Raw genomic sequence first — 24707 nt, forward strand, 5'->3', positions numbered from 1 at the left:
GGAGAAGGGGCTGCATTGCCGGGAGGCAGTGCTTTGAGCTCTAATGGATGGAACACTGCTAACCAGCGAAGGTGGAGAGAGGGCAGCCGTCTGAGAGGACGAAGAGGCAGCAAAGCACAGTTGGCCTCGGGGAACCGGAAGCCACAGGGACATCAGGCTGGGTGCTGCTGTCTGCTGGCCACCGGCTGGGAGACTGTACTGGGCCTGGAGGGACATCCCTGACACTCCCCACTGGATGCCAGGGGCACCCCCAGCCCCAGGTGAGAACCACGGATCCCATGGTGAATGAAGACAGCCTGTGGGAAGTAGGGCTGGGACAGCTCTGCACGGCTTAATAGGAAAGTTGGGTTCTATTTTGTGGGGTTTTGGTCACGCCAATGGCCGGTCAGTGCTGTCCATCAGGAAGTGATTTGAGGATAGATTAGAGAAGGGGCTGCCAAGGCCAGCTGGGCATTCGCTGCCTGGGTCCAGGGAAAAGGAAATAAAGGCTGGCGATGTGACAGTGTGGGGGAGCACAGAGGGAAGGAACTGGTGGAGACACAGGACTGGCTCCGCACAGGGCCACGAGCAGCTACCCGGGGGTCGTCCTATTAATTCTCCTTAGGGTCCAAGAGGCGGCTGTGAGGATCCCTCTCCTGAGGACAGAACTGCTCCAGAGCCACACAGCGAAGATCCAAAGAACCAAGATCCCGGCCAGCTCCAAAGTGGGGGATCTTGACCCCTCACCCGTGGTCCTGAGGCAGGGATCAGAGCCCCCTGGACACACAGACCCTCCCAGGAACTGCAGGAAGGGGAAGCAGACGCCCCGGACCAGCGGCAGGACCCAGGGTTTCTGCCCTCCAGGGCACATTTGGACCAGCCACTGCACAGGTGGACACACGGTGCTTTAACCCGCGCTGGGGAAAGGAGCCCTCGCTGTCAGGATGGAAGGGTGGAGACCCCACCCTCGATGGGGACCGGCCTCCCTACTTTAACTCGCGCTGGGGGAAGGAGCCCTCGCTCTCAGGGTGCAGACGGCAGCTCGATCGGGCTGGCCTCCCTGCCAGGCACAGCCTGAGCCACATGACGAAGTCCAGAGAGGATTACCAATGTACACCTGGCCCAGCTTCCGGCAGCCCCCGACCAGGCCACTACCCTCACTCCAACAGCCCGGTCCATCACCAAGCCCCACCCTCTTCTGCCAGCCCTGCCCCCACAAGCCCCCTCCTCTCGCTGCAAGTCCCGCCCCCAAGGCTCAGCTTGCCTGCAGCCCCGCCCCACTGGCTCCACCCCATCGCCTGCAAGCCCCATCCCCAAGGCCCAGCTCATCCCCGCCTACGAGGCTTCACTCCTCACCTGCAAAGAGCCACCCCTTACTAAGCTCCTCCCATCACTTGCACAGCCCCGCGCAACATAGCACTACGCCCTCCAGGAGCCCCTCTTTTCACCCGCGCTCCCTTGCCCACTTCCCCCTCCTTCTACTGTCCACATCCTGCTGCTGGCCCCACCCCGCCCCTTTCGTCAAGCCGGCCGCGCCCCTTTTACCCGTGAGCACGCTTCTCCCCTTGCCGCCTCCTTCGGCATGTCGGCCCCGCTCCTCCCGCCCATCGCCCTCTGCACCGCCCTCCCGCCCGTCCCAGAGCAGTGGAGGCCCGCCCTTTTCATCTACAGCCTATCGCAGAGGACGTTGCCGTTCGCGCTGACCAATAGGAGTGGTGGCCGTCACAGCAAGCCCCGCCCCACGCCCTACGTCGCGTTAAGTGGGGTCCCTCGCCAGCCCCGAGCTGGTCTTACGCCATGTGGCGCTGTGGCGCGCGGAGGGGGTTGAGTTCTCTGAGGCGGCTGAGCGGCGGGTGAGGCGCTGCGGTCGGCGGCTAGAAGTGCTCGGCGTGCTGGCTCCCGGGAGAGGAAGGTCCAGGGCGGGCCGGAGACGTAGGGGTCCCTGCGCCCAAGCCTTGCAGCTCCCCGCACTGTGGGCGCCCCGCACCCCGAGGCCCTGCCGGGGCCTTCCTTGGGCTCCCACATCCGGGGTTCTGAGGCCGGAGGACCCCGGGGCGATGCCCCGGGCTGGGGGCCGGGTCTGCCCGTGGCGCTCCCGGCAGGGCCCTCCTTTGGAGTGGGCTTTAATGGGGGTAGTAAATGGGGCCGGCAGTTGCGGTTCTCGCTGGTGTCTTTGCTCCTAGTTCATTTTTGTTGGAGGCCGAGTCCTTAAGAGACCCGAGGCGCCCACAGCCCACTCTTAAAGTCCGGCTGTGTTCAGAGAACTGAAGCCTCCCGGAATTTAACTTTTTTTGGTTTTTTAACGACTCAGTTTATGGGGGAAAAAATTGACGAAGCGGTTTAGTGCTCATGGTAATCCACGAGCCAGTATTTAATGTAACAGTTCAGCGCTGCCGGCCCAGGCCGGGGGGAGACACGGGGCGTCCGTGGCGTGAGTTTGGCAGCAGGTTACTGGAAAGTTCGGGGGAGACCCTGGCCTTACCGCTCACGGGTTTCTTATCATGTCCTTGCTCATAAGTAACTTCTTAAAATGCGTCTCTGTCCCATAATTCTGAAATTTGCTAAATCAGTAAGCAAATGTTGACTACAGCGTATCTTCATAATGTTGACAGTGACTGAATAGGTGTTTTCTTTTCCCCTGTATATATCTTTAAAATATTTTGGTGGGATATATTAATGTAGAAAAGCCCGTAAGACATATAGTACAATTTGAGAAAATAAAGTGTTTTTTTTTTTTGAAGAGACGGGATCTTGCTCTGTTGCCCAGGCTGGTTTTGAACTCCTGGGCTCAAGTGATCCCCCTCCTCAGCCTCTCACATTGCTGGGCTTACAGGCGTAAGCCATCTCATCCAGGTGAGAATAATTAGAAAATAAGTAGGTTGGGCGCGGTGGCTCACGCCGGTAACCGCAGCATGTTGAGAGGCCAAGGCGGGCGGACCACTTGAAGTCAGGAGTTTAAGACCAGCCTGGCCAACATGGTGAAACCGCGTCCCTACTAAAAATACAAAAATTAGCTGGGCGTGGTGGTGAGCACTTGTCGTCCCAGCCACTCAGGAGGCTGAGGCAGGAGAATTGCTTGAACCCAGGAGGTGGAGGTTGCAGTGAGCCGAGATTGCACCACTGCACTCTAGCCTGGGCAACAGAGCAAGACTCTTGTCTCAAAAAAAAAAAAAAAAAAGTGTCCGCATGACCAAGCTGAAGATTTCCCCTAACTGCTCATAACCCTCTCCCTCCCGCTTAGATTAGCACTATCATACAGAAATGTCCTTGCTTTTTAAAAATATTTTACCATCTCTATGCATTCTGACAGTATCTTGTTACCTGTTTGAATAATACCTGTTTAGGATAATACTGTATCGTGTGTATCTTTTGTTTAACATTATGTGACCTTCATCTTTGTTATATGCAGTTGTAGGCACTTTTGTTGGTTAGTTTTTTTTTTAATTGAATGATTAGTCTGCAGTTTATCCATTCGCTGTCGTTACACCTCCAGGTGAGTTGAGTTTGGGACTATCAGAGTTTGTGCTGACAATCTTGTCTGTGAGTGCTGGTGCAGCAGTGTAAGGTGTGGAGGATGTAGACCAAGAGGTGAACGGATTTCCAGTATTCAGATTTTTTTTTTTTTTTTTTTTTTTTTTTTTGACGCCCAGGCTGGAGTGTAGTGGCGTGATCTCGGCCCACTGCAACCTCTGCTTCCCGGTTTCAACGATTCTCCTGCCTCAGCCTCCCAAGTATCTGGGACTACAGGCACCTGCCACCACGCCTGGCTAATTTTTGTATTTTTAGTAGAGACTTGGTTTCACCATATTGGCCAGGCTGGTCTGGAACTCTTCGGCTTCCCAAAGTGCTGGGATTACAGGTGTGAGCCACCATGCCCTGCCTGCTTAGCTTTCTAAAGAATGCCAAGTGTTTTTCCAAAGTTGTTCCACTCTGTACTCCCTGTGGGACAGGTAGCAGTGTACGTAGCAGTATAAGAGCAGTATGACTAGCAGTGTGTGAGAGCTCCTGGTAATATTAGGCTTTTTAAAAAGTTTTCACCAATTCGGTAGGCATGTAATGGGATTTAACTGTAGTGTGAATTTCTTCCAATATTTTGAAGGCTTGTGAGGATTCTGTGAGGAAAAGAAGCCCTTTTGTTTAAGAGTTTCTTAAGGGGAATTTAAACCATGATTGTATTATAGTTATTTTTGAACATGTATAAAGAAAAGGTTTCCAACACTGAAGCTTTAGGTAAGATAAAAGGTCATTAAAATGGGAAGGGTCTTACCAGAAATTAGTTTTCTGGAATGTGCAAGATTTTGGAAGATGCAGTATTTAATTTTTATCTAATTAATGATCTTTATCATGTAAGAGTATTTTCACTATGTGGCTGAATAATGTTAGCCAGATAATTTTCCTGCAGCTCATCTAACTTAGATGACCTTTAGTCTAGACATGCACACCACAGAGCGTGGCGATGGAACAGTAACCGGGCTTGTGAGAGGGCTCTACACTATCAACTAGGAGACAAGATCCACGGATTCACCATAAACCAGGTATGGGTCCTTCTCGGCACCTCCTCATAAATCCACATACATTGCAGGTGTGGTTTCTGGCATAGGTACGGGCCCTTTAGGGTGGAGACTAGCCTTGTCCTCATGTCCCAAGGCCCTGGCCCAGCTCCTGTTGCATGATGGCTACTCGGCTGAACAAAGCTTGTGAGAGAAATGACCCCCGGTCCCTTCCTGGAATCCCGCGAAGCCTGATTCTTGTCAGATTTGAGAGAGTAACACTTCCAGCTGGGTCTGTCATCAGACACACTCAGGTTTCTGCAGCCAAACCTGATGATTCGCTGAGTGTGAGCACGAAGACTCAGTGCCCTGATCTGTTCAGTCAGGTTTTGCCATCAAATAGTTTGCTCTAAACTTCTGCAGAATCTTTCAGTTTTCTGAGCCTTTTGGGTTTCAAAATTATAAAGAAGAAATTGTGGACTTATACTTACTTGGGTTTATATTAAAATGGATTCATTTTTGTTTTGTTATTTGCTTAAGTCTTTTCCTTTTTTTTTTTTTTTTTTTTTTTAAGCATAGTAACTAAAAATGACCACACTTCACATATTTGGCCAGCTGTTGGCTCTGTGCTATGCTTGATGTTGTAGCAAATTTAAAAAACAACTTACCATCTAGAAAGACTGATGCGGCTGTGACTGGAAGCACATGGTGGATGCCATGCGGAGGGCCAAGGACAAGGGTGGGAGCTGCTGCTGCTGCTGCTGCTGCTGCTGGGGGGAAAGGGAAGAGCTCCTGGAGAGGGTGGTGTAAGAAAGCAGCTGCCTCTGGGCAGGGCTCCAGCAAGGGAACCAGCACAGTGACTAGGGGGTCCCAGGCAAGGTCCAGGCATGGGAGTCCTGACAACAGACTCAGAGCATTTGTGAAATCCTGCAAAGTGAGGGCAAAGACACCTCACTCTGGGTGAGGCCCTTATTAATAGTAGCCAGTACTATAAACTCACTCCTTTATTTTTCAAATTTTATAGAAATGTACTTATTTTTGAGACTGGGACTCACCATGTCACCCAGGCTGGAGTGCAGTGGGATGATCTGGGCTCACTGCAGCCTCAAACTTCTGGGCTCAAGCGATCCTCTCACCTCAGTCTCCCAAGTAACTGGGACAAGGTGCCCCCACGCCTGGCTCATTGTGTGTGTGTGTGTGTGTGTAGGTGGAAACTTGCTTTGTTGTCTAGGCTGGTCTCAAACTCCTGGGTTCAAGTAATCCTCTTGTCTTGTATATTAGTCTAATCTCACACTGCTATGAAGAAATACCCAAGACTGGGTAATTTATAAAGAATGACCTAAAGAGTAAAGAGGTTTAATTGACTCACAGTTCTGCATGGCTGGGGAGGCCTCAGGAAACTTACAATCATGGTGGAAGGCACCTCTTCACAGGGTGGCAGGGAAGAGAATGACAAGTGAAGGGGAAAGCCCCTTATAAAACTGTCAGATCTCGTGAGAGCGTACTCACTGTCACGAGAATAATATGGGGGGAACCGCTCTCATGATTCAATCACCTCCTACCAGGTCCCTCCCACAACATGTGGGGATTATAGGAACTACAATTCAAGATGAGATTTGGGTGGGGACGCAGCCAAACCATATCACCTTGGTTTTCCAAAGTGCTGGGATTAAAGGTGTGAGCCACTGTGTCCAGCCATAGAAACTTACGATAAGTCATGTTTCTTGTTTGAGAAATAGCTACCATGAGCGCTATTATTATTAAAGCTATATATTGTTAGAAAGCAGACATCTCACTGTATCTGCTGATTTTAAATGCATTATCATCTGTTACAAAGTACGGTAAGCTTGGAAACGAGTAATTTAACAGCGGTAGATGATGCAGGTCGTAGTGGGCCACTTATGCATGGTGGTTGGATGGCAGGCTCCCTAGATTGGGCTGAGGAGACTCGAGGTCTCACCTCTGCCAGCGACTTGCTGTGTGTGCTTGGCCAGGTGACTCATGGCACCCGGACGGAGTGGGTGGCAAGTGTTGTGATCACAGGGACGTGGTATGTGATTGAGGGAGAGGGCCGGCTGGCATGACTGAAAGAGAAGACAGTTTCTTTCATACCGAAAAGTATGGACACTTACCAGGAGGCTTACCTAAAGTAAGGTCGGGGGCCAGAGTATGGAGCCACTGCCCCATCTCAAGAATAGCTACAACTTACTGTCCTAGGACAAAGGGGAAATGAAGCTTGAGACTCAATAATTTTAGTAGAAATCTGTTATATTTTACAATTTCACTTTTCATTTGTACCCAGCTAGTGATTATACTCTGTATCCATTTTCCACACAAAATCCCAAGGACCTTCAGAATCTCCTCTCGGTGTATTTGGACGCCACCTTTTTCCCGTGTTTACACGAGCTGGATTTCTGGTATGTCATGAGTGATTAACTAGTTGATGCAGACTTTAGTATTTGAGTCACTGTCAGCTTATAATTATTTGTCCTCAGGCAGGAAGGATGGCGGCTGGAACACGAGAATCCTAGCGACCCCAGACACCCTTGGTCTTTAAAGGAGTCGTCTTTAGTGAGATGAAGGGAGGGTTTGTAAGTTTTCTTTCTTTTTAATGTTGTGTTCAGCTTACCTTACCCATGTACAGAACCATGATACAGACACATCTGGAAGGTGGTTGATTTTTATACAATATTCTCATTATAGGTGACATGTTCTTGGATTAGCTAGGTCAGTGCTGTGAGCAGAAGCCAGGGGATTAGCGGGGCCAGGATGCTGTCTCAGACCATGTCTGACGACCCCCGTGTATGATCTGCAGCGAGAGAAAAGCTCTTTTCATACCACTATCAACACATTGTCTTTTTCACTCATTCTTGCCCAAGTACATGGTGTACTTTCTAGAGGCTGCGTGGCGAGGTGTGTGACACGCACCAAGCTGCATACAGAGCAGATGGGGGAGTCCAGCTTCACCTCTGACCCAGACACTACAGAGGTTTGCAAAAAAGGCAACACAGCATCACTCTAAGTAGTCAGTTTTTTACTTTGTTATGAGAAATATTTTTCAAACATATTTATATTATCATGTAATGATGGCTTACCTTAATGCATAAGTAGTTTTTAAATGTCTCAGCTTTAATTTAGAATATAGAAAAATTATATAAACACACACAGGCACCTACACAGGCAAAAAAGCCCACATATTCAAAAGCTGCTTGGGTCCTCATTAAAACCTATTTGTGCCTCGTGTTCCATTATTGGAATCCTAAGCTTGTGGGAGTTATTTATATCCTACAGCTCAAGGTCATTGCCAAGGTCTGAATTTTTACAAAAAAAATTGCAACCTCAGGCATAAATGGGTTAATTTTTCAGAGTGTAAAGGAGCCTTGAGACCATTTTGGATTAAGAGCTGCTGTCCTGGGCCCGTGTCTTCATGTCCCCTTGTGACTTTGACAACCTGCCTGTGCTGGTGTCCCTGGGGCTCGTGGGTGGCCTGCTCTCTGACTCCCGTAGCCCCCCTCAGCTGGTGAACTATTTCTTACCTTTCATTCTCAATTTGGTGGTCTTTTCTTCCAAGGAGCCTTCTTAAAACTCAAGTTAGGGTGAGAGCTTCTCCCCACTTCCCTCCTGGCTGGTGGGCAGACCTGGTGATCCCTCCAATTTGCAACACACATCAAAAAGTCCATTGTTCTCAATCCTTGGGTCCTGTGCATGGGTGATGAGTGATTGAATACGGTGTTAAACAATGCCTGCAGGGGTGTCTTTTTTGTTGTTGTTGTTACCATTAGAACAGTTTTATTTGCAAAGTATTACAGGCATATGCACCAGAATGTGATCAATTGGCTATATTGTAAGTAATGTAGTATGTGTGTATTATTTTAAATGTATGTATTCTTATTTATTTCACATTTCAAGACAGACAATGAGAGGATATTCCCCCAGCACCTTCAAAATAGACTTCTTCCCGACCACACGTACTCAGTGGTCTCCAGGGGTGACCCACTGTGCATCCCGGAGCTTATGTGGGAGCAGCTTAAGCAATTTCATACCACTCACTATCACCCAAGCAATGCTAGGTAATATTTTGTTGGAAAAGTTTGATGGTGGATTGTGGAAAGTTAACTTGTGTGTGTTCTTCCAATTTCATGACATGGCGTCTCTCACATTTAGCAATGCTTAGCTTCGAGCCTCTCCTTGGCATGGAGAAGTGCTCTTCCGATAGTGGATGCAGTCACAGAACCTTCATCACATCCTCACTTTCTGATCTATCGCTTGTTTCTTATGTCACTAGTATAAGGTCATTATAGTAATAATATAGTTATACGTATCCTATAAAACACTAATAATTTACATATAAATGCTAATGTAAAAACATATTTGCAAGGTTAGTTTATATAAAAACAATTATGAAAACTTTCAAGTATACAGAAAAGTAGACTAGGATAATGAGCCCCTAAACACTTATCACATAATAGATATCCTTTTCCTTGTGAAGTTTTTGGAAGTAAATTTTAAATGTCATCATTTACCACTAAATATTTGAATTTGTGACCTGAAAACATGATTTTTTCTTACATGAGCTAATGCCATTTTCAGTTTTAATAGAATAAAACATACTTTCATAAAACTGCCTATTTCTTATTCCATATTCACATTTTCTAGTTGGCCCCAAAGTGTTTGCTGCACAGGGTCCCACAGATCACACCTGGTCAGCCCGGGTCTCTCCTGGGCACCCTCTCGGGGACGGCAGAGGAGTGTGCAGGCCGGGTTTCCTCCAGGCCCTCTCACTTTCCAGGTGTCCTGGCTGCTCCTGTGTGGTGTTGGGTGCCATGTTCCTGTGTTTCCTGAGAACTGGAACTTAGATCCAAAGCCTTAGCTTGAGTCAGGCTGCGCCTTTTTAAGCAGAGTCCCTCATGGGGAGTTCTGCATTGATGGCCACATCCTACCATCGTGTGAGGCCTGCTTGCCTCCACCGGGGGGTCTCACACCAGCAGGGTGCATGCTGAGAGTCGGCCACTGTCTTGTGAAGATCTGCTTTCTCCCTTCAGCCACAGACCATCTGGTGCACTTGAGTTTCTGGTGTCCTGTGATAATTCCTCATCAACCTATTAATGGTTTTCATATTCATTGAGGATTATTGCCTGAATCATTTATTAGAGTTTGTGAAGTTTTCAAATTCTGTAATTCTTCATTCGTTTGCTGGACTTCTTCAAAGAAGAGCTCCACATCAGCTGGGGCTCTTGGGTTATCTTGAAATATGGTTCTGTGGAAAAGGCAGGGGCGGCTGCTCTCCCTGGGAAGTCCAGTTTGAGGAGGAGGGGTGGTGCAGGAACTACCTCTAATGTTGACAGAAGAAGCTGTCTTTTTTTTTTTAAAGACAGGGTCTGGTTCTGTCCCCCAGGCTGGACTACAATAGCATGGTCTTAGCTTACTGCAGCCTCAGCCTCCTGAGCCACCTCAGCCACCTGAGTAGCTGGGACTACAGATGTGCACCCCCATGCCCAGCTAGTGCTAATGTTTTTTGTAGAGACAGAGTCTCGCCGTGGTGCCCAGGCTGGTCTCGATCTCCTGAGTTCAAACAGTCTGCCCACCTTGACCTCCCAAAGTGCTGGGATTACAGGTGTGAGCCACTGCGCCCAACATGGAGAAAAGAGTTCTTTCTTTTCTTCTTTTTTTCCCCCCAGTCGTCTTTGTTTTGTTTTTTAGTACCACTGTGACCTCACAAATATTTCTGTATATGTATATATTTGAGACCATGTGATCAGATGGAATTTATTTATTTTTATGCCGACATTTGCCACAGCTGTTGGCCCATTTTGGTCTCACTTCTTTGGTTTGTATGCCCCCATCCCCACCTCCCTAACGCAGGCACAGCCAGGCCTTCCTCCTCCAGAGACTCAACTGTCTGTTTCCCAGGGAGCTCTGATTTCTGTGGCTAGTGGGGAAGGGCCTTTGGAGAGTAGCATCGGGACACTAGGGGTGGTGATTGCTCCTGGATTCTCTCAACCCCGAGAGTGTGAAATTTGTTTCTAAATTCTAGAATGAGAAATTTCTGAAGGTTCTTTAAGATACTAGTTCCCCAAACCTTAACCATAGCTCAGACAACATAGTAAAGAAAAAGATAAATTCTGTCATTGTAACCTTTTTCTTCTGGTTGAATAAATGTGTTATCTTTATTAACATGTATAACCTTGAACTTGTTGCCAAATTGTGAAATTGTCAGTTGGATTACTCTATTACTGTACCTAGGGTTATAAAGTATTTTAACAAATACTTCGTTTGGTTTTTGTCACATCTCTAGATGAAGTTTAAAATGAAAGATCAATTTCTGGCTAGGTGTGTTGGCTCATGCCTGCAAATTCAAGCACTTTGGGAGGCTAAGATGGGAGAATTGCTTGAGGCCAGGAGTTTGAGACCAGCAAGAGTAACCGTGAGAACCCATCTCTAAAACTTAAAAATTAGCCCACTGGGCATGGTAGCTCAAACCTGTAATTCTAGCACTTTGGGAGGCCGAGGCGGGGAGATCACCTGAGGTCAGGAGTTCAAGACCAGCCTAACCAACGTGGTGAAACCCTATCTCTACTAAAAGTACAAAAATTAGCTGGTTGTGGTGGCAGGCGCCTGTAGTCCCAGCGACTCAGGAGGCTGAGGCAGGAGAATGCTGTGAACCCGGGAGGAGGAGCTTGCAGTGAGTGGAGATGGCGCCATCGCACTCCAGCCTGGGCGATAGAGCGAGACACTGTCTCAAAAAAAAAAAAAAAAAAAGCTGGACATGGTACACAAGGTGACCCCAGGAGACTCCTGTACAGAGTAGAAACACACCCCAGCACTAAACTCAGTCCCTGAAGTCCCTGCGGGATTCTCCCCACCCCCCACCCCTGGGTCCACCTGTACCCACCTGGAAAGAACAGTGACACCACCCCACAGCAGGAGCACCATCAGCGGCCGCGGCACCCCAGGTAGCTGGGCCACCCCCAGGGTTTCACAGGTGGAGAGGGAGCCTGGGAACGTGCATTTCTAGCAATTTCCAGGTGACGGGGCACCACACTTTTAAAAATACACAATACTAGGTCTTGAAAGGACTTCTATTCACTTGCACGTTGGTGGGATGGAGCCCTACATTGCAAAGGGCTTTTCTTCACGTGTCCTCCTTGAGCTCAGGGGCTGGCAGCACTTGGTGGGACCTAGTAGGGCGTCCCTTGCTGACTGCACACCCACAGCTAGAGCCCAGGCCCGGATGATTCTCACAGGAAGCCCGCAGAGCTCCTGACACCTCCCTGGAGGTATGGGAAAGCTGAGGCTCTGAGGGGGATAAACTGATTACTGGAAGGTAACGACCTTAGTGAAGTGGTGAAGCTACAGGGTAAACCCTAGTTTTATTTCCTTTTAACTTTCAAGACTTCCTGATTTCCTCTATTACGATACCTGTGCCTTAGAGTCACCAATGGGAACTTGAAGGAAAATAATGCCTGCTGAGGCCAGATGCTCATTTAATTGCCTGGGGGTGGAGCCTGTTTGGTTCTAAGCCCTCCCTCTGAACTTCTGAATGGTGAGGACTGCAAATCAGCTGCCTCCTGCTGGGCCCTGCAGGGTGAAACCTGATGAAGCCCCAGGAACATTCAGTGAGGGGTTAGGAGGGAGGAGAACACGGGTGGATGAAAAGGAAGAAGGAAATGCACCAGCATTCACTGGCAGGCTCTGTCACCCACAGGACAGGGATAAAGACGTGCACACCTGCAGTGCGGACTTTCACAGCCTGGCAATGAGGGCTTTCAGCCTCACAGGTAAATGTCACCTGTTTCACCACCTCCTTAGGGCTGTTCTAGGGCCCCGGCACACAGCCATTTGGGACAAAGGGCAGTTTCAGTGTCTTTCACTCCACGCTCAAGCTACAGATTGTCCTTATAGCTCAGGTATCCTGGGGATAATCCATCTTGTTTTGTTTTGGTTTTGGGAGCCCAACCCAAGAATCAAATAACTTTCCTAAGGATTTCCAGGAGAAAACATCTTCCCACCAAAGAAGAACCTTACCATTTGGAAAAACACCTCCTGGTAATTTGCAAAAAAACCCAGTTTTCTGGGAAGTGATAATCTTGTCATGAGAACCAAAGATAAAGTTGGAGATAATGAGGGAGTGGTTAAATAGGAAATATGTGATCATTACTCTGATCAATTAGTAAATCACTTTCTTCATATGATATACTTTTTAACAGCTTCTTACTAAACGACAGTGCAGGTAAGAGAGTCAGTCACAAGACAGCTTCTTCCTTGAGTCAGTCATCCCAGGCCCACACCAGGGCCTAGCAAGAATGACTTAGGTCACCTGGCTTATTTCCTGGCTACTTGGAGGAGATGGATATCCCAGTTTACAAATCTCAGCTTCCTAGGATTCTATTCTGATAAAATCTAAATTGTATTTTTTTAAAAAAAGGAATAGGCTGGACACGATGGCTCACGCCTGTAATCCCAGCGCTTTAGGAGGCCAAGGCAGGCAGATCACGAGGTCAGGAGATTGAGACCATCCTGGCTAACAGGGTGAAACTCCTCTCTGCTGAAAATACAAAGAAAACTGAGCCGGCCGTGGTGGCATGCGCCTGTAGTCCTAGCTACTTGGGAGGCTGAGGCAAGAGAATCGCTTGAACCCGGGAGGCGGAGGTTGCAGTGAGCCGAGATTGCGCCACTGCACTCCAGCCTGGGTAACAGAGCGAGATTCCCTCTCAAAAAAAAAAAAAAAAAAAAAAAAAAAAAAGAATAGATGAACTCTAGTGAAATAATCTAGGTCTATCCTTTTACCTCCTCCGTTGTCTGGAGTAATAAAGCTCCCTGCCTCGCTCTCTCTCACAGCACTGAACTGCTTTTCCTGAATTTTCCCACACTGCTGATCACTCACTTGCTAATTTCGATGCATACATTCTTTTTGAGAAAGTCAGTTTGCCAACTCCTCCCACTGGTTTGTCAGAAAATGAGCTTTCACTGCGCTGATCTCACTCCTGCTGCCAAACCTCCTTCTAGGGGTCTCTCCTTTGATAATGCAGGGATTATGTAGGCATGGGGAGGTGGGATACCAAGGGGGGATTCTGTCGACGGTGCTGTTCCCCCCTCCCCACCCCCGCCGGTTCAAAGTCATCGAGCCGGGGGGCCTCTCTGACTATCTGGACTGTGCAGACCACCGTGTCTTCCGGTAGGGTCAGGGGAGGGCTTGAGATAAATCTGTAGGGCTCAACCACCAGCCACTGTCCACCTCAGGTGCCCCAAGCGCCATCTCTGCCGGGAGCTATGTGGATGCATCGGTGACAAAATGGAAAGCCTCTGGTCCTGGCGGAGCTTGTTCCAATCAGGAGAGACCCGAAAGCAAGAAACACAGTGAACAAATGCATGATGCCCAGGGGTGGATGGCCGTAAGCACTGAGGAGAAAAATAGCAAGTGGGGTGGGGGGTGTTAAGAGGGTGGAGGATGGAGATGGGCTGCCATTGACAATCGGAGAGCCTGCAGACCTGCCTGAGAGTGACGTTTGGGGAAAGAAGGAAAGGGAAGAAGGTGAGGGAGGTTAGCTAAGTGGACATCTGGGAAAGAGCTCAGGCAGCAGAGGGGCTGGGGTGGGGGCGCGCTGGCAGCCTGCTGCATTCCAGGGTCCTCTGTGTGGCTGGGACGGTGTCGGCCCTCCCCTGCCCATCCCTCAGGGCCTTCGCAGAAACACTCACACGGGGACCTTCTATGTACAGGCAGCACACGCCACCCATCGCCGTGACCACACTGTCCCTCAGAGGAGCCGCTGGCCACGTGTGTCCCGACCACATGGAGATGTACTTGAAGATCCTTTACACACTGGGTTTCAAAGACTTAGTATGGAAAACAGTGTAAAATATTAATAACACAATAACTGTTATCAAAATAGTGGGCTGAATAGAAAATGTAGTTTGTTTGTTTATTTATTTATAGATAGGGTCTCACTTTATTTATTTATTTATTTATTTATTTATTTATTTATTTATTTATAGATAGGGTCTCACTCTGTTGCCCAGGCTGGAGTGAACCGGTGCAGTCACAGCTCACTGAAGCCTCCAACTCCTGGGCTCAGGCAATCCTCCCACCTCAATGTCCCACGGGGCTGGGACTGTAGGTGTGCACCGCCACATCCAACTAATTGTTTTGTATTTTTTGTAGAGACTGGGTCTCGCCATGCTGCCCAGGCTGGCCTCAAACTCCTGGGCTCAAGTGATCCACCTGCCTTGGGCTCCCAAAGTGCTGGGATTACAGGCGTGAGTCATGGCACCCAGCGTCCCCCCCTCCGGACCTGCCTTTCTTTAATGTGGCAACTAGATCATTTAAAATTGCATATATAACACAGGCCACCCATGCAAGCCTCAATCCTGGGAGATGCTCCCGTTGGAGAAACCTTCAAGAAGTGGATCTGCGGCCGGGCGCGGTGGCTCAAGCCTGTAATCCCAGCACTTTGGGAGGCCGAGACGGGCGGATCACGAGGTCAGGAGATCGAGACCATCCTGGCGAACATAGTGAAACCCCGTCTCTACTAAAAAATACAAAAAACTAGCCGGGCGAGGTGGCGGGCGCCTGTAGTCCCAGCTACTCGGGAGGCTGAGGCAGGAGAATGGCGTGAACCCGGGAGGCGGAGCTTGCAGTGAGCTGAGATCCGGCCACTGCACGCCAGCCCGGGCGACAGAGCGAGACTCCGTCTCAAAAAAAAAAAAAAAAAAAAAGCGGATCTGCTTGGATTTGCAAACGGCCCCTCTGGCCCCAGGGGGATCTGCTGTGCAGAGCTGCTCTGGACTCAGCTCTTCAATACTGCCCTTGAGTGTACTGGGCACCTCCTGACTTTCGACCAGCACAAAGCTCCTTATTAAACGCTGACAAAAATTCCTTCCATTCCAGGTGCCATAATGGATTCATTAATCTCCTATTGATAGCTTTTTGCTGGTTTTCCCACTTTTTGCTATTCTAAGCACTGCTGCGAAGACTCTCCTTTTACCCCACCTGCCTGTGTCTGCTGCAGCTCACATGCTCCGCCTTCCAGCTGTCATAGCTGAGTCCCTGGGTCTCCTCGGCGGGGTGTGTCTGTGGGCACAAGGCTGCCCTGCCACATGCCCCACCCCATAACCTTCCATCTGTGGCCGCTCCTTGTGAGACCCTAAACTCACGACCTCCCCTCCTGTCCTCTCCTCTCCACAAAGCCACCCTTATCGGAGACAGTCAGTCTGCTTCCCAGTTCCCCCAAGGCGAATCCAAAGTCCTCCACTGGCCCACCCACCTCTACCGACTCCTCCCTCACCTTCCGGTCAGGTCAAACGGCCCCAACCAGAGGCTCCCCGGGCCCTTTCATAAGACAGGAGCTTTTCTTCTCAGGTCCGGCTACAGGTACATTGTACCCGCACCTCACCGCAGGAGTGAGAGTCGCAGGGGCGGAGAGGGCTTAGTTCTTTTGCCTAAAGCCTGCCCTGACTCACCGAAGGCGGTCGTTAATGTGCGCAATGATTACAGAAACACAGAAATAAGGCTGGGGGTGGTGGCTCAAGCCTGTTATCCCAGCACTTTGGGAGGCCGAGGCAGGTGGAGCGCTTGAGGTCAGGAGTTCGAGACCAACCTGACCAACATGGTGAAACCCCATCTCTACTAAAGATACAAAAAAAAAAAAAAAAAAAAAAAAAAGGTGGGCATGGTGGCACATGTCTATAATCCCAACTACTTGGGAGACTGGGACAGGAAAATCACTTGAACCCGGGAGGCAGAGGTTGCAGTGAGCCCAGATCAAGCCACTGCACTCCAGGCTGGGCAACAGAGCGAGACTCCATCTCAACGTCCCCCACCCGCCCCGCCACACACAGAAACAAAATCTTAATCGTAGTAAGACACAGCTGAAAAGATATGACGGAATGACTCCCCGAGGCTACTGGATGCCACTCCTTCAATCATTTTCCATTCAGAAAACTTCAGATCAGATCATTTACATATGTACGTTAAGACAAGGGGTCCTATATTAATGAATCTTCTCCGTCAAAATCCTGGTCAAAGTCAGAAAACAATCCCACCGGACTCCTGGGAGCATCTGATGTTGGAGAAACCTGGAGAAGTGGAGAAGCTGATCTGCAGGATTTGCAAACCGCGGCACTGCCCCCAGGGGGACCCGCAGCACCGGCGCCTCCCCGTGAGAGTCGGAGCCTCACTGAGACCCACACAGTCAGGATCTGCACCTCCAAAGGCTCCCCCAGGCGGCTCTGGGCACACGGAAGCTGGGAAGACAGCAAATGGGCCCCGGGGTTGGGGGGACCCAGCACAGTCCAGCCTTTTCTCTTTTGCCTCCTGAAGACTTTCACTGTGGATGTGTGTTAGGGAAGGGGGGAGTGAAGAAAGAGACAGGGAGAGAAGATAGAGACTGAGTGATGCCTCCATTCTGCAGAGAAAAACACCGAGGCCCTATCTCAGCACTCGAGACAGTGGGGCCACGGCGGGACTTATTAAGTCTCTGCCTCTCAGTGCTCTGATCTGCCATGTGTCTGGCTGCCTCTTCCATCCTGACAAACACAATGACTGTAATTCCAAAGTACTGGGAGTTGGGGGTGAAGATGCAGAGAACGGAGGAGTGGGGAGGGAAACGGCAGCCTCTGGGCAGCTACTCTCTAATAAACACGAACACAACACCAGAAAGGGCTTGTAGAAAAGAAACATAAAATGCAACCCAACTACTGACACATGGCCCTCTGTTCCATATTCACCCGCACGTTCTTAACAGAAACGCAACTGTGAACATGCAATCTGGTATCCTGACATTTGCCCTGACCAGGTTGTTACCGCATCTTCATCTTTCTAATTTTAATTGCTTCTGACGGCCCATCCGACTGGTCGAGCTTATTTAAAGAGCCCTGATTCTCCCTGATAAAAGGTTGGAGTCCCGTATCAAAAGCTTTTAGTTTTCTGTAACCAAGGGGGAAAACATGCTTCTTTTGAAAGATGACAAAATGTCTAGCTTCGAAGGGTCATCCGAGTATGGCACACAAGGTGGTCTGCATTCATAGAAAATGATGCCATCATATAAATCTCCCACTGTGTGACGGGGTGACACCATCACTCATCATCTGCCTCCCAGACCCAGTAAGTTTTGCAAAATTAATTACTGCACTTTACACTGAAAAGATCCCATCAAAGAATGTGTGTGCACAGGATGGTGAGGGGCGCCAGAGCTGTGTGAGGAGAAATGGCACTGTTCTCAGTTTCCCCTTCCATCCTACTGGGCTCTGAAGCATTGCTTCGGAGATTTTCAATTTTATCTTATAATTAAATAATATGAACTCTACTGGGGGAAGAAAAGCAGCCCATCACATTTGTATTAAGCCTTAATATCATGTTTGCCATCTTGACTCCTATCGCTATAAAAAGTCATTTTCTGTTCCCCTCACAAAACCACCCAAGGAATATTGCTTCAGACACCAAAGGTGCCCATGTGGGGCTCAAGCCTGGTGTCCAATAAATATGTGTGTCATTGACCTAATGCATGTCCAGTCAATTGAAACCTCACACTTCTGACTTCGGTTTTGAGGTTGTAATCTTGAAGTCTTAACAGTTTATACGCATTGACCTGAGGATATTGGAAACTTTTGATTAGAGAGGGTTGAATTCCTCTAAAGGACTTCATGAATGTAGAAGACAGCTAGAACCCCTGGTTTCCTGCTCCTCAGTGGAGATTCCAGGCGGGAGGCAGGCAGCAAACGCTTGCGTTCCTGTCAAGCGCCAGGCGTGGTGCTGGGCGCGGGATGGACACCAGTGAAGACACAGCTACACGCAGCCCTGAACATCCCTGCAGCAGCCACAGGGCCTGGCCACACCAGGGAGCCCTGTGAACTCAGGGAAGCCAATACACCTCGGGCATCCGTTGCTCATGTGTAAAGTGGGGATAAGTCAGTGCCCAGGATCACTGAGGGCCTGCCACATAACAGAGTCACTAAACGCTAGCTATTCTCACTAGGATTGGAAAGGTTGAAACTTACTACATTTCTGTGAACTTTCTATAAATACTGTATTGATGTTCACATCACCACAGGCAAAAAGGACGCCGCTTTCGCATCCAGCCCACCCTAAGAATGCCCCTGGACTTCCCAGTACACTCAGCTCCACCAGGCCCTGCAGAAGCCACAACCTGTGACGAAGACAATGAGTCACTCTTGGTGTGTGGCACAGCGTGATGTGGCGGTGGGTACTTAGTCATGGTCAGTCCGCGATCCAGAGCTGTGGAGCTTATTTTAGGTTGGGTGAAAATCAATTTAAGTTTCCAGATATGTCTTGGGACAACAGAAGATACCCAAAGAAGCAGGGAAAAAAAAAATAAAAAACAAAAACCCACAGCCTAAGACAGAAGATACCCAAAGAAGAAAAAAAAAAAAAAAAAAAAAAAAAAACCCGCCTGAGAAATACTTTCTTCATTCAAGGCCTGGGGAGTCAGGAATACAGGAAAGACATTTTCAATTTTATATTATAATTAAATAATATGAACTCTACTGGGAGAAGAAAAGCAGCCCATCGCGTTGGTATTAAGCCTTAATATCATTTTTGCCACCTTGACGCCTATCGCTATAAAAAGTTATTTTCTGTTCCCCTTACAAAACCACCCAAATAATATCTGTGTAATTTTGAGCAAGTTGGGTTTTGCTCACTTTTGAGCATTAACTAGAATAAGGAGCTTCACCAAGAAAGGCCCCTGAAAAGCATGGTGGAGGCCTGACATGACGGCTCAGGTCTGTAATTCCAGCTCTTTGGGAGGCCAAGGCAGGAGGCTCACTAGAGGAGGCCAGGAGTTCAAGACCAGTCTCAGCAGCATAGTGAGATCCTGTCTCTACAAATAATAATAACAATTAGCCGGTCATGATGCTGCATTCCTGTCTTCCCTGCTACTCAGAAGGCTGAGGCAGGAGGATCACTTGAGCCCAGGAGTTTGAGGCTGCAGTGAGCTGTAACGGCACCACTACACTCCAGCCTGGGTGACAGAGCCAGACATAAGTACTCTTCGTGGTCTAAGGGAGAGTACAATATTTGGAATTAGGATCTGTTTTGCTCCTACCACAATCGCGTATGCACCTCACTCCCTTACCTAAGTTATTTTTCTTTGTGAGTCTTTCTCACCACTTCCAAAATGAGGGCATGCCTCTCTTGGGACCATGTATCTAGGCTTGGAGATAAGAATTGTAAAGCTCCTAGTATACAAAATATTTTCAACAAATGGTAGCTATGGTCATTTTAATATATTGAATTGTACCATAATTTCACATCTGACAGATAATTCCCCTGAAATTGATACTTGAATGTGAATGTGTTCTCTGATCTCCAGCTACAGGCAATAGTCTTCTATGTCAGGGAAAATCAAGTACTAATATAGAATCAAAATAAAATGGCAAAAGAATGGGGGCACAACAGATAAATTCTCGAGGAATAACTTACTTACTTTAAGGATCTGTAAATCTGTGGCAGCTAAGACCAGGCCCTCTAAGCACATCTGGAGGTGAACTTCCTCAAAAGAAATGGGTCCAAATGCTCCAACAGGTTCAAGATCATACCTGGGAAGGGTAAAGCTCTTTACAGAGTCCACAAAAAAATTGTGACTTCGGCTCTGCCAGGGAAAGAAAGCCCAGGCGACCCGCCATGGCGGGCTTCCCCAGGGACAGCCCAGGTGTGACCCACGTGGGCTTGAGGCCACCGTATTTGATGCCATCTGCAGAGCTGAGAGCAGCTGTCTCCCATTAACCCGAGGCTGTACCAACCAAGCCACGTTCCCACATAATACTGGTTTCCAAAGTACCTTTTTCCCCAGAAGAGAAGAGGCGTGCACTTACTAACCTCCAATATGTGTAACTCCTCCCAGGTGGCAAAACCAGGGCAACAGAGAACACGGAGATTCTGCCAATGTATCCTAATTTCACGTACCTGTACACAAACTCCCAAGCATTTTAGCAAGCTTTTGGACATGGAGCTCAAAAGAATGACCCATAAATACTTTCCAATACATACAGCATCTTAATGTGTTTTTCTTTCTTTTTTATTTTTTGTAGACACAGAGTCTCACTATGTGGTCCAGGCTGCTCTGGAACTCCTGGGCTCAAGCGACCCTCCTGCCTCAGCCTCCGAAAGCACTCGCATGACAAGCATGAGCCACTGTGCAGGACCCACAGCACTTAAATTCCAAAATCACCTTGAAACCCTGACCTTCCACCTGCCCTGGTGGCTTCCAGAGGTCAGTTCCTCTTCCCGTGCCGAAGGTTTCTTGTCTTTCGCGGCCCAGGTAAGGTCACTGCAGGTGCTCCCTCTGCTTCTGAAGGCCTTTGACTGAGAAGCCACTCTGGGTCCTATTAGGACCCCAAGGCGGCTCCATTCGTACTCGCACATCTCCCGGCCGGTTTAAGTCACGCTGGCCAGGCTATTTCCACTTCACTCTCCTAATTTCTCCAATCCCATCCTCTGCTGCATCACCTTTTCTTTCTCTGAGAACCCAACCCTGCAGGAGGAACGCTGATGCTGGGGTCCTTTAACTAGAAAGCTAACGCCAGAGCACTTCCCCGGGCGCTGGGGGGCGGGCTGCGGGGCGGGGCCTGGCGCTGCCACCGGGGTGTCCCGCGGGGGCGGGGGCGCTGGGCCTAGGGAGGCTGCGCTGCTGGCTCGGGGAGCGCGCGGCGTACGGATGTCAGGGCCAGGGCGCATGGAGACGACGGGCCGGGCATCACGTAGGCGCTCGCGGCGGGCGGGGCGGCGCTGACAGCGCCCCAACATGCAGCACCCGTGCCGCCCCGCGCGCTCAAGGGCGAAGGGAAGGTTACCGGGACCGAGGGCGGGGGCCCATTCCCGCTCCATCCTTGTGCAGTGCGCGGTCCCGAAACGGGAGGAAATCCGCCATCCGCGCCTTTCCACGCATCTGCGGCAGGAGGAACCGGGAAAATAAAAATCAAAACCCAGCTCCGGGCGCGTCGCGTCTCCAGCCCGCGCTATCACTAAGGCTCCCAGGTGGCGTTCGCCTGGGAAGCGCCGATCTACCCGCCAGGGGCTGCGCGGCCTGGGGCGCTCCACCGTCCGGGCACCGGCGCCCTCACGTGCACCCGGGGCCTGGGGCGCGCAGTCTCCACCACCTCCGGCTCTTCAATGTTAAATGTCCTCCTGGCGCGCCCGCGTCGTGGACCCAGACTCGGGTCCCTCCTGGAGAGCCGCTTCCACATTGCAGGGCAGGGAAAACCCAGAGCCCGCGCCGCGGCACCGCTGACGTCCCGGAGTCCCCGCTTCCTGGTCCTTCTCGTCCGCGGAGGTCTGCGGGGAGGGCCTGGGACCCATTTTAGTTTTCGGTTTTCTCACGAGCCGAAAGGCAACAGCACATGCGAGGGCAGGAAACCCATTTTTAAAATCTCCCAGCGGAAACGCGAGGGGCTGCCGGACCGCCTCGGAGACGCCAGGCGGGAACCCAGAGCACTCCCTCCGCGTCCCGCATTGCAGCAGCCGGGACCCCGCCCACGCCGCGCGGGGCACGAGGCAACAGGAGGCGCGCGGGGACCCGGCCGTTTCTTCCTCGACATGCTGGGGGGCGGCGTGGGGCGGAGTTGAAGGGCGGGGGGCCACTTAGGAAGTGATCGCGCTGTACCCACGCTTCGGAGGGGAAGCCCGGCCGGGTCCTACAGCTCAGAGGCAGAACGACTCCCGAGGGTCCTCCAGGCGACCCCCTCTGTCAGGCTCAATTTAAAACATAAACCAGAGGGGGTGGAAAGCTCACTATCTTCTGGATGGAGGTTCCTACCGCCATGTCCCTTCCTCCTCCGCACCACCCGGCAAGGACCCGGGGGCTGCCTTGCTGGCTCATGCCGCCCCGCAGGTACCCCTGCCGCTCCCGGGCAGGGCTTCTCCCCAGTTCTCCCCATCGCTTCCCCGCTCTTCTCTCTGGTTCTTCCCATCGCTTCTCCACCTTTCCCCGCGTCCTCCCATCGCTTCCCCCCTCTTCTGCCCCATCCCCCAAATCCCCTTCGCCTTGTTCTCCTCGGCTCCGTCCGTCCCTCCCTCGCCGCCGGAAGGGGGGCGCGCACCTTGAGCATCCTCGCCTCTGGTCAGCACGCCGACTGCCTTGCCGGCCCCGGAGAGGTGCTCCAGGAACTTCCGCAAGGAGCCCTTAGGGGCCTGGGAGTCGTCAGTGTCCATGGCGAGGAGGTCGAGAGGAGCCGCTAGTCCCGGTGCGCAGTAGGCAATGTGGACCCTGCCCGCGCGCGCGGGAGTCGGAACTGCTGCCCCGCCCCGCCCCAGGGCCAATGGGCGGTGACGGGCGGGGCCCGAGCGCACGGGAGGGGCTGCGGGAGCGGGGGCGTGGCTAGGTGCAGGGAAAGGGGCAGGTGCGGGCGGGGGGCGGGAGTGGGCAGGAGCACCTACGCCGGGGTCGTCGTAGGTGGGGGCCGCGCTAGCGGTGAGGTGGGCCGCAGACGTGGGGATAGCGCCACAGGTAGGCGGGGTCCCTGCGGGTGGGGCCGCGTCTCTGGTGCTCAAGACTCGCGGATGGGCTGGAAGGCTCTGGTTGGGGACTTCAGAGATGCCCGGAGCGCCACAGGTGGGGGCAGGGGCAGCGTCCGGGGGAGGGGAGACCACAGCGGGGCGGGGGTCACATCGTTTGCGGGGCGCGCCAGGGTGGGGCGGGATAGAACGCGGGGAGCATCTCCCAGGCCGGGTGAGGGAGACCTTGAGTGGGCGCGAACGTCTGGGCGGGGGGAAGCCCTGCACTTGCAGGGAGCGCCGATGGCGGGGCGGGGTGGAATTGGGGCGTGGAGACCCCACCTGGATGCGGAAGTTCGCAGCAGGCCCGGCCGCTCCGGCTGTTGTTGGCGCAGAGCCCCGCTGCGCGCACAGCTTCTAGTTGCCGGCAGGATTCCTCCTGGGGCTGCGCTGGGAGCCTCCGGGCGCGGCTTCCTCGACCTTCGCCCCCAGGTATTCTCTGTAGTCTGAGGTCGGGAAGGACGAACGGAGAGTAGATCCTCCAGGTGGTGGGAAAAACTGAGCGCGGCGGGCTTAGCTATGACGAAGCTGCGATTTCCCGGGCCCACGGGGGCTGTGGCGTCCACTCGGTTCCTGCTAATCCCACTGTATTATAAGGTGGGGAGAGTCAGCTTGCATAGTGAAACCAAAGAGAGCTGCGAGATGGAGAGTGAGAGTGAGAAACCAAGAGAGTGAGACACACACACACACACAAACACACACACACACACACACACACACACACACACAGAGAGAGAGAGGGAAAGAGAGGGAGAGGGAGAGAGACAGAGAGAGAGAGACAGAAAAAGTCAGAGAAGCAGAGACACAGAGAGACATAGAAAGATAGAGAAAGATGAGGGGAAGAGAGAAACAGAGACACACAGAGTCTTAAAAAGAGACACAGAGAGACAGAGCAACCAGGAGAGAGACACAGAGAGGGAGAAACAGAGACAATTTAAACCAAAAGAGAAAAACAGACCAGAAAAGAAAAACAACTAGTAGAGCTCGGAACTGCGAAGGTGGCATCATTCCGTTAGTCTCGGGTTTTGCTTCCTGGGTTTGTGACATGGTCAGAGTCCTTGTCTTTGATTTCCTAACACAAGTTGTTAAAGTTGGAAGTGAGTGTGAAATTGAGTTAGTCTAGCTTTATTCTTTCACGGATGAGAAGTGAATTATCTTCAGCAAGGTGGGTGCAGGCGTGGTCCCCGGGGGTCACTGTGGTGAACAGGCCGCCCTTGTGGGCAGCCAAGTTCGTCATCACTGGGACAGAGCCCAGGACACTTCCCCGGCTGGCCAGCCTTTTCCTAGAACCCCACACATTGCAAAGGATGGAGTCCAGATCTATACCATAAAGAAACGAGGGTGGTTACAGAAAGCACCACGATCTCAGCTGAGTGGCTCTGAGCACCCCAACGTTGGGACACCTCAGTACAGGTTGGGGCAGCTCAGGCTGTGCCCAGCAGGGAGGCCGGCCCGATCAAGCTGCGGTCTCCACCCTGAGAGTGTGGGCTCCTTCCCCCAGCGCGGGTTAAAGCATGGTGTGTCCACCTGTGCAGTGGCTGGTCCCAGTGGCCCTGGAGGGCTGAAACCCTGGGTCCCGCCACTGGTTCAGGGCATCCGTTTCCCCTTCCTGCAGTTCCTGTGTCTGCGTGTCCAGGGGGCTCCGATCCCTGTCTTAGGACCATGGCTGAGGGGACAAGTTCACCCGCTTTGGAGCTGGCCCGGATCTTGGTTCTGTGGATCCTTGCTGTGTG

General features: G+C 51.1%; 1 protein-coding gene and 1 long non-coding RNA gene across 8 annotated transcripts; one reads left to right on the top strand and one right to left on the bottom strand.

Annotated features, from left to right (window-relative positions):
- Positions 1 to 1724: 1724 nt before the first annotated feature.
- LOC140708977 (uncharacterized) lies at positions 1725 to 15059 on the top strand. 7 transcript variants are annotated; one of them, XR_012089274.1, is made up of 7 exons: positions 1725 to 1832; positions 4407 to 4514; positions 12175 to 12247; positions 13710 to 13861; positions 14463 to 14542; positions 14629 to 14723; positions 14813 to 14880. It is a non-coding gene; the product is annotated as an uncharacterized lncRNA (long non-coding RNA). The 7 variants fall into 7 exon arrangements; XR_012089270.1 differs by having other exon boundaries at positions 14629 to 15059; XR_012089271.1 differs by having other exon boundaries at positions 14467 to 14542; positions 14629 to 15059.
- A 1318-nt stretch (positions 15060 to 16377) lies between these two features.
- Positions 16378 to 24211, bottom strand: LOC140708974 (uncharacterized). The gene is made up of 6 exons (XM_073006221.1): positions 24112 to 24211; positions 22521 to 23294; positions 21490 to 21769; positions 20302 to 21370; positions 19910 to 20021; positions 16378 to 16792 (listed from the first exon to the last, which is right to left on the bottom strand). Exons 1-4 carry the CDS (start codon positions 24209 to 24211, stop codon positions 20890 to 20892), a joined length of 1635 nt encoding a protein of 544 aa, XP_072862322.1. The 3' UTR covers positions 16378 to 16792; positions 19910 to 20021; positions 20302 to 20889.
- Positions 24212 to 24707: the final 496 nt, after the last annotated feature.

This window comes from Chlorocebus sabaeus, chromosome 18 (assembly GCF_047675955.1).
Source record: "Chlorocebus sabaeus isolate Y175 chromosome 18, mChlSab1.0.hap1, whole genome shotgun sequence".
In the NCBI taxonomy this organism is placed as follows: Eukaryota; Metazoa; Chordata; class Mammalia; order Primates; family Cercopithecidae; genus Chlorocebus; species Chlorocebus sabaeus.

Coding starts and splice junctions, on each gene's coding strand:
- LOC140708974 (XM_073006221.1), bottom strand. CDS start 24,211: ATGACGAACTTGGCTGCCCACAAGGGCGGCCTGTTCACCACAGTGACC. Junction 23,295..24,111: donor AGATAATTCACTTCTCATCC/GTGAAAGAATAA, acceptor CGCCAACAACAG/CCGGAGCGGCCGGGCCTGCT. Junction 21,371..21,489: donor GGCCGCGCAGCCCCTGGCGG/GTAGATCGGCGC, acceptor CTCCTGCCGCAG/ATGCGTGGAAAGGCGCGGAT.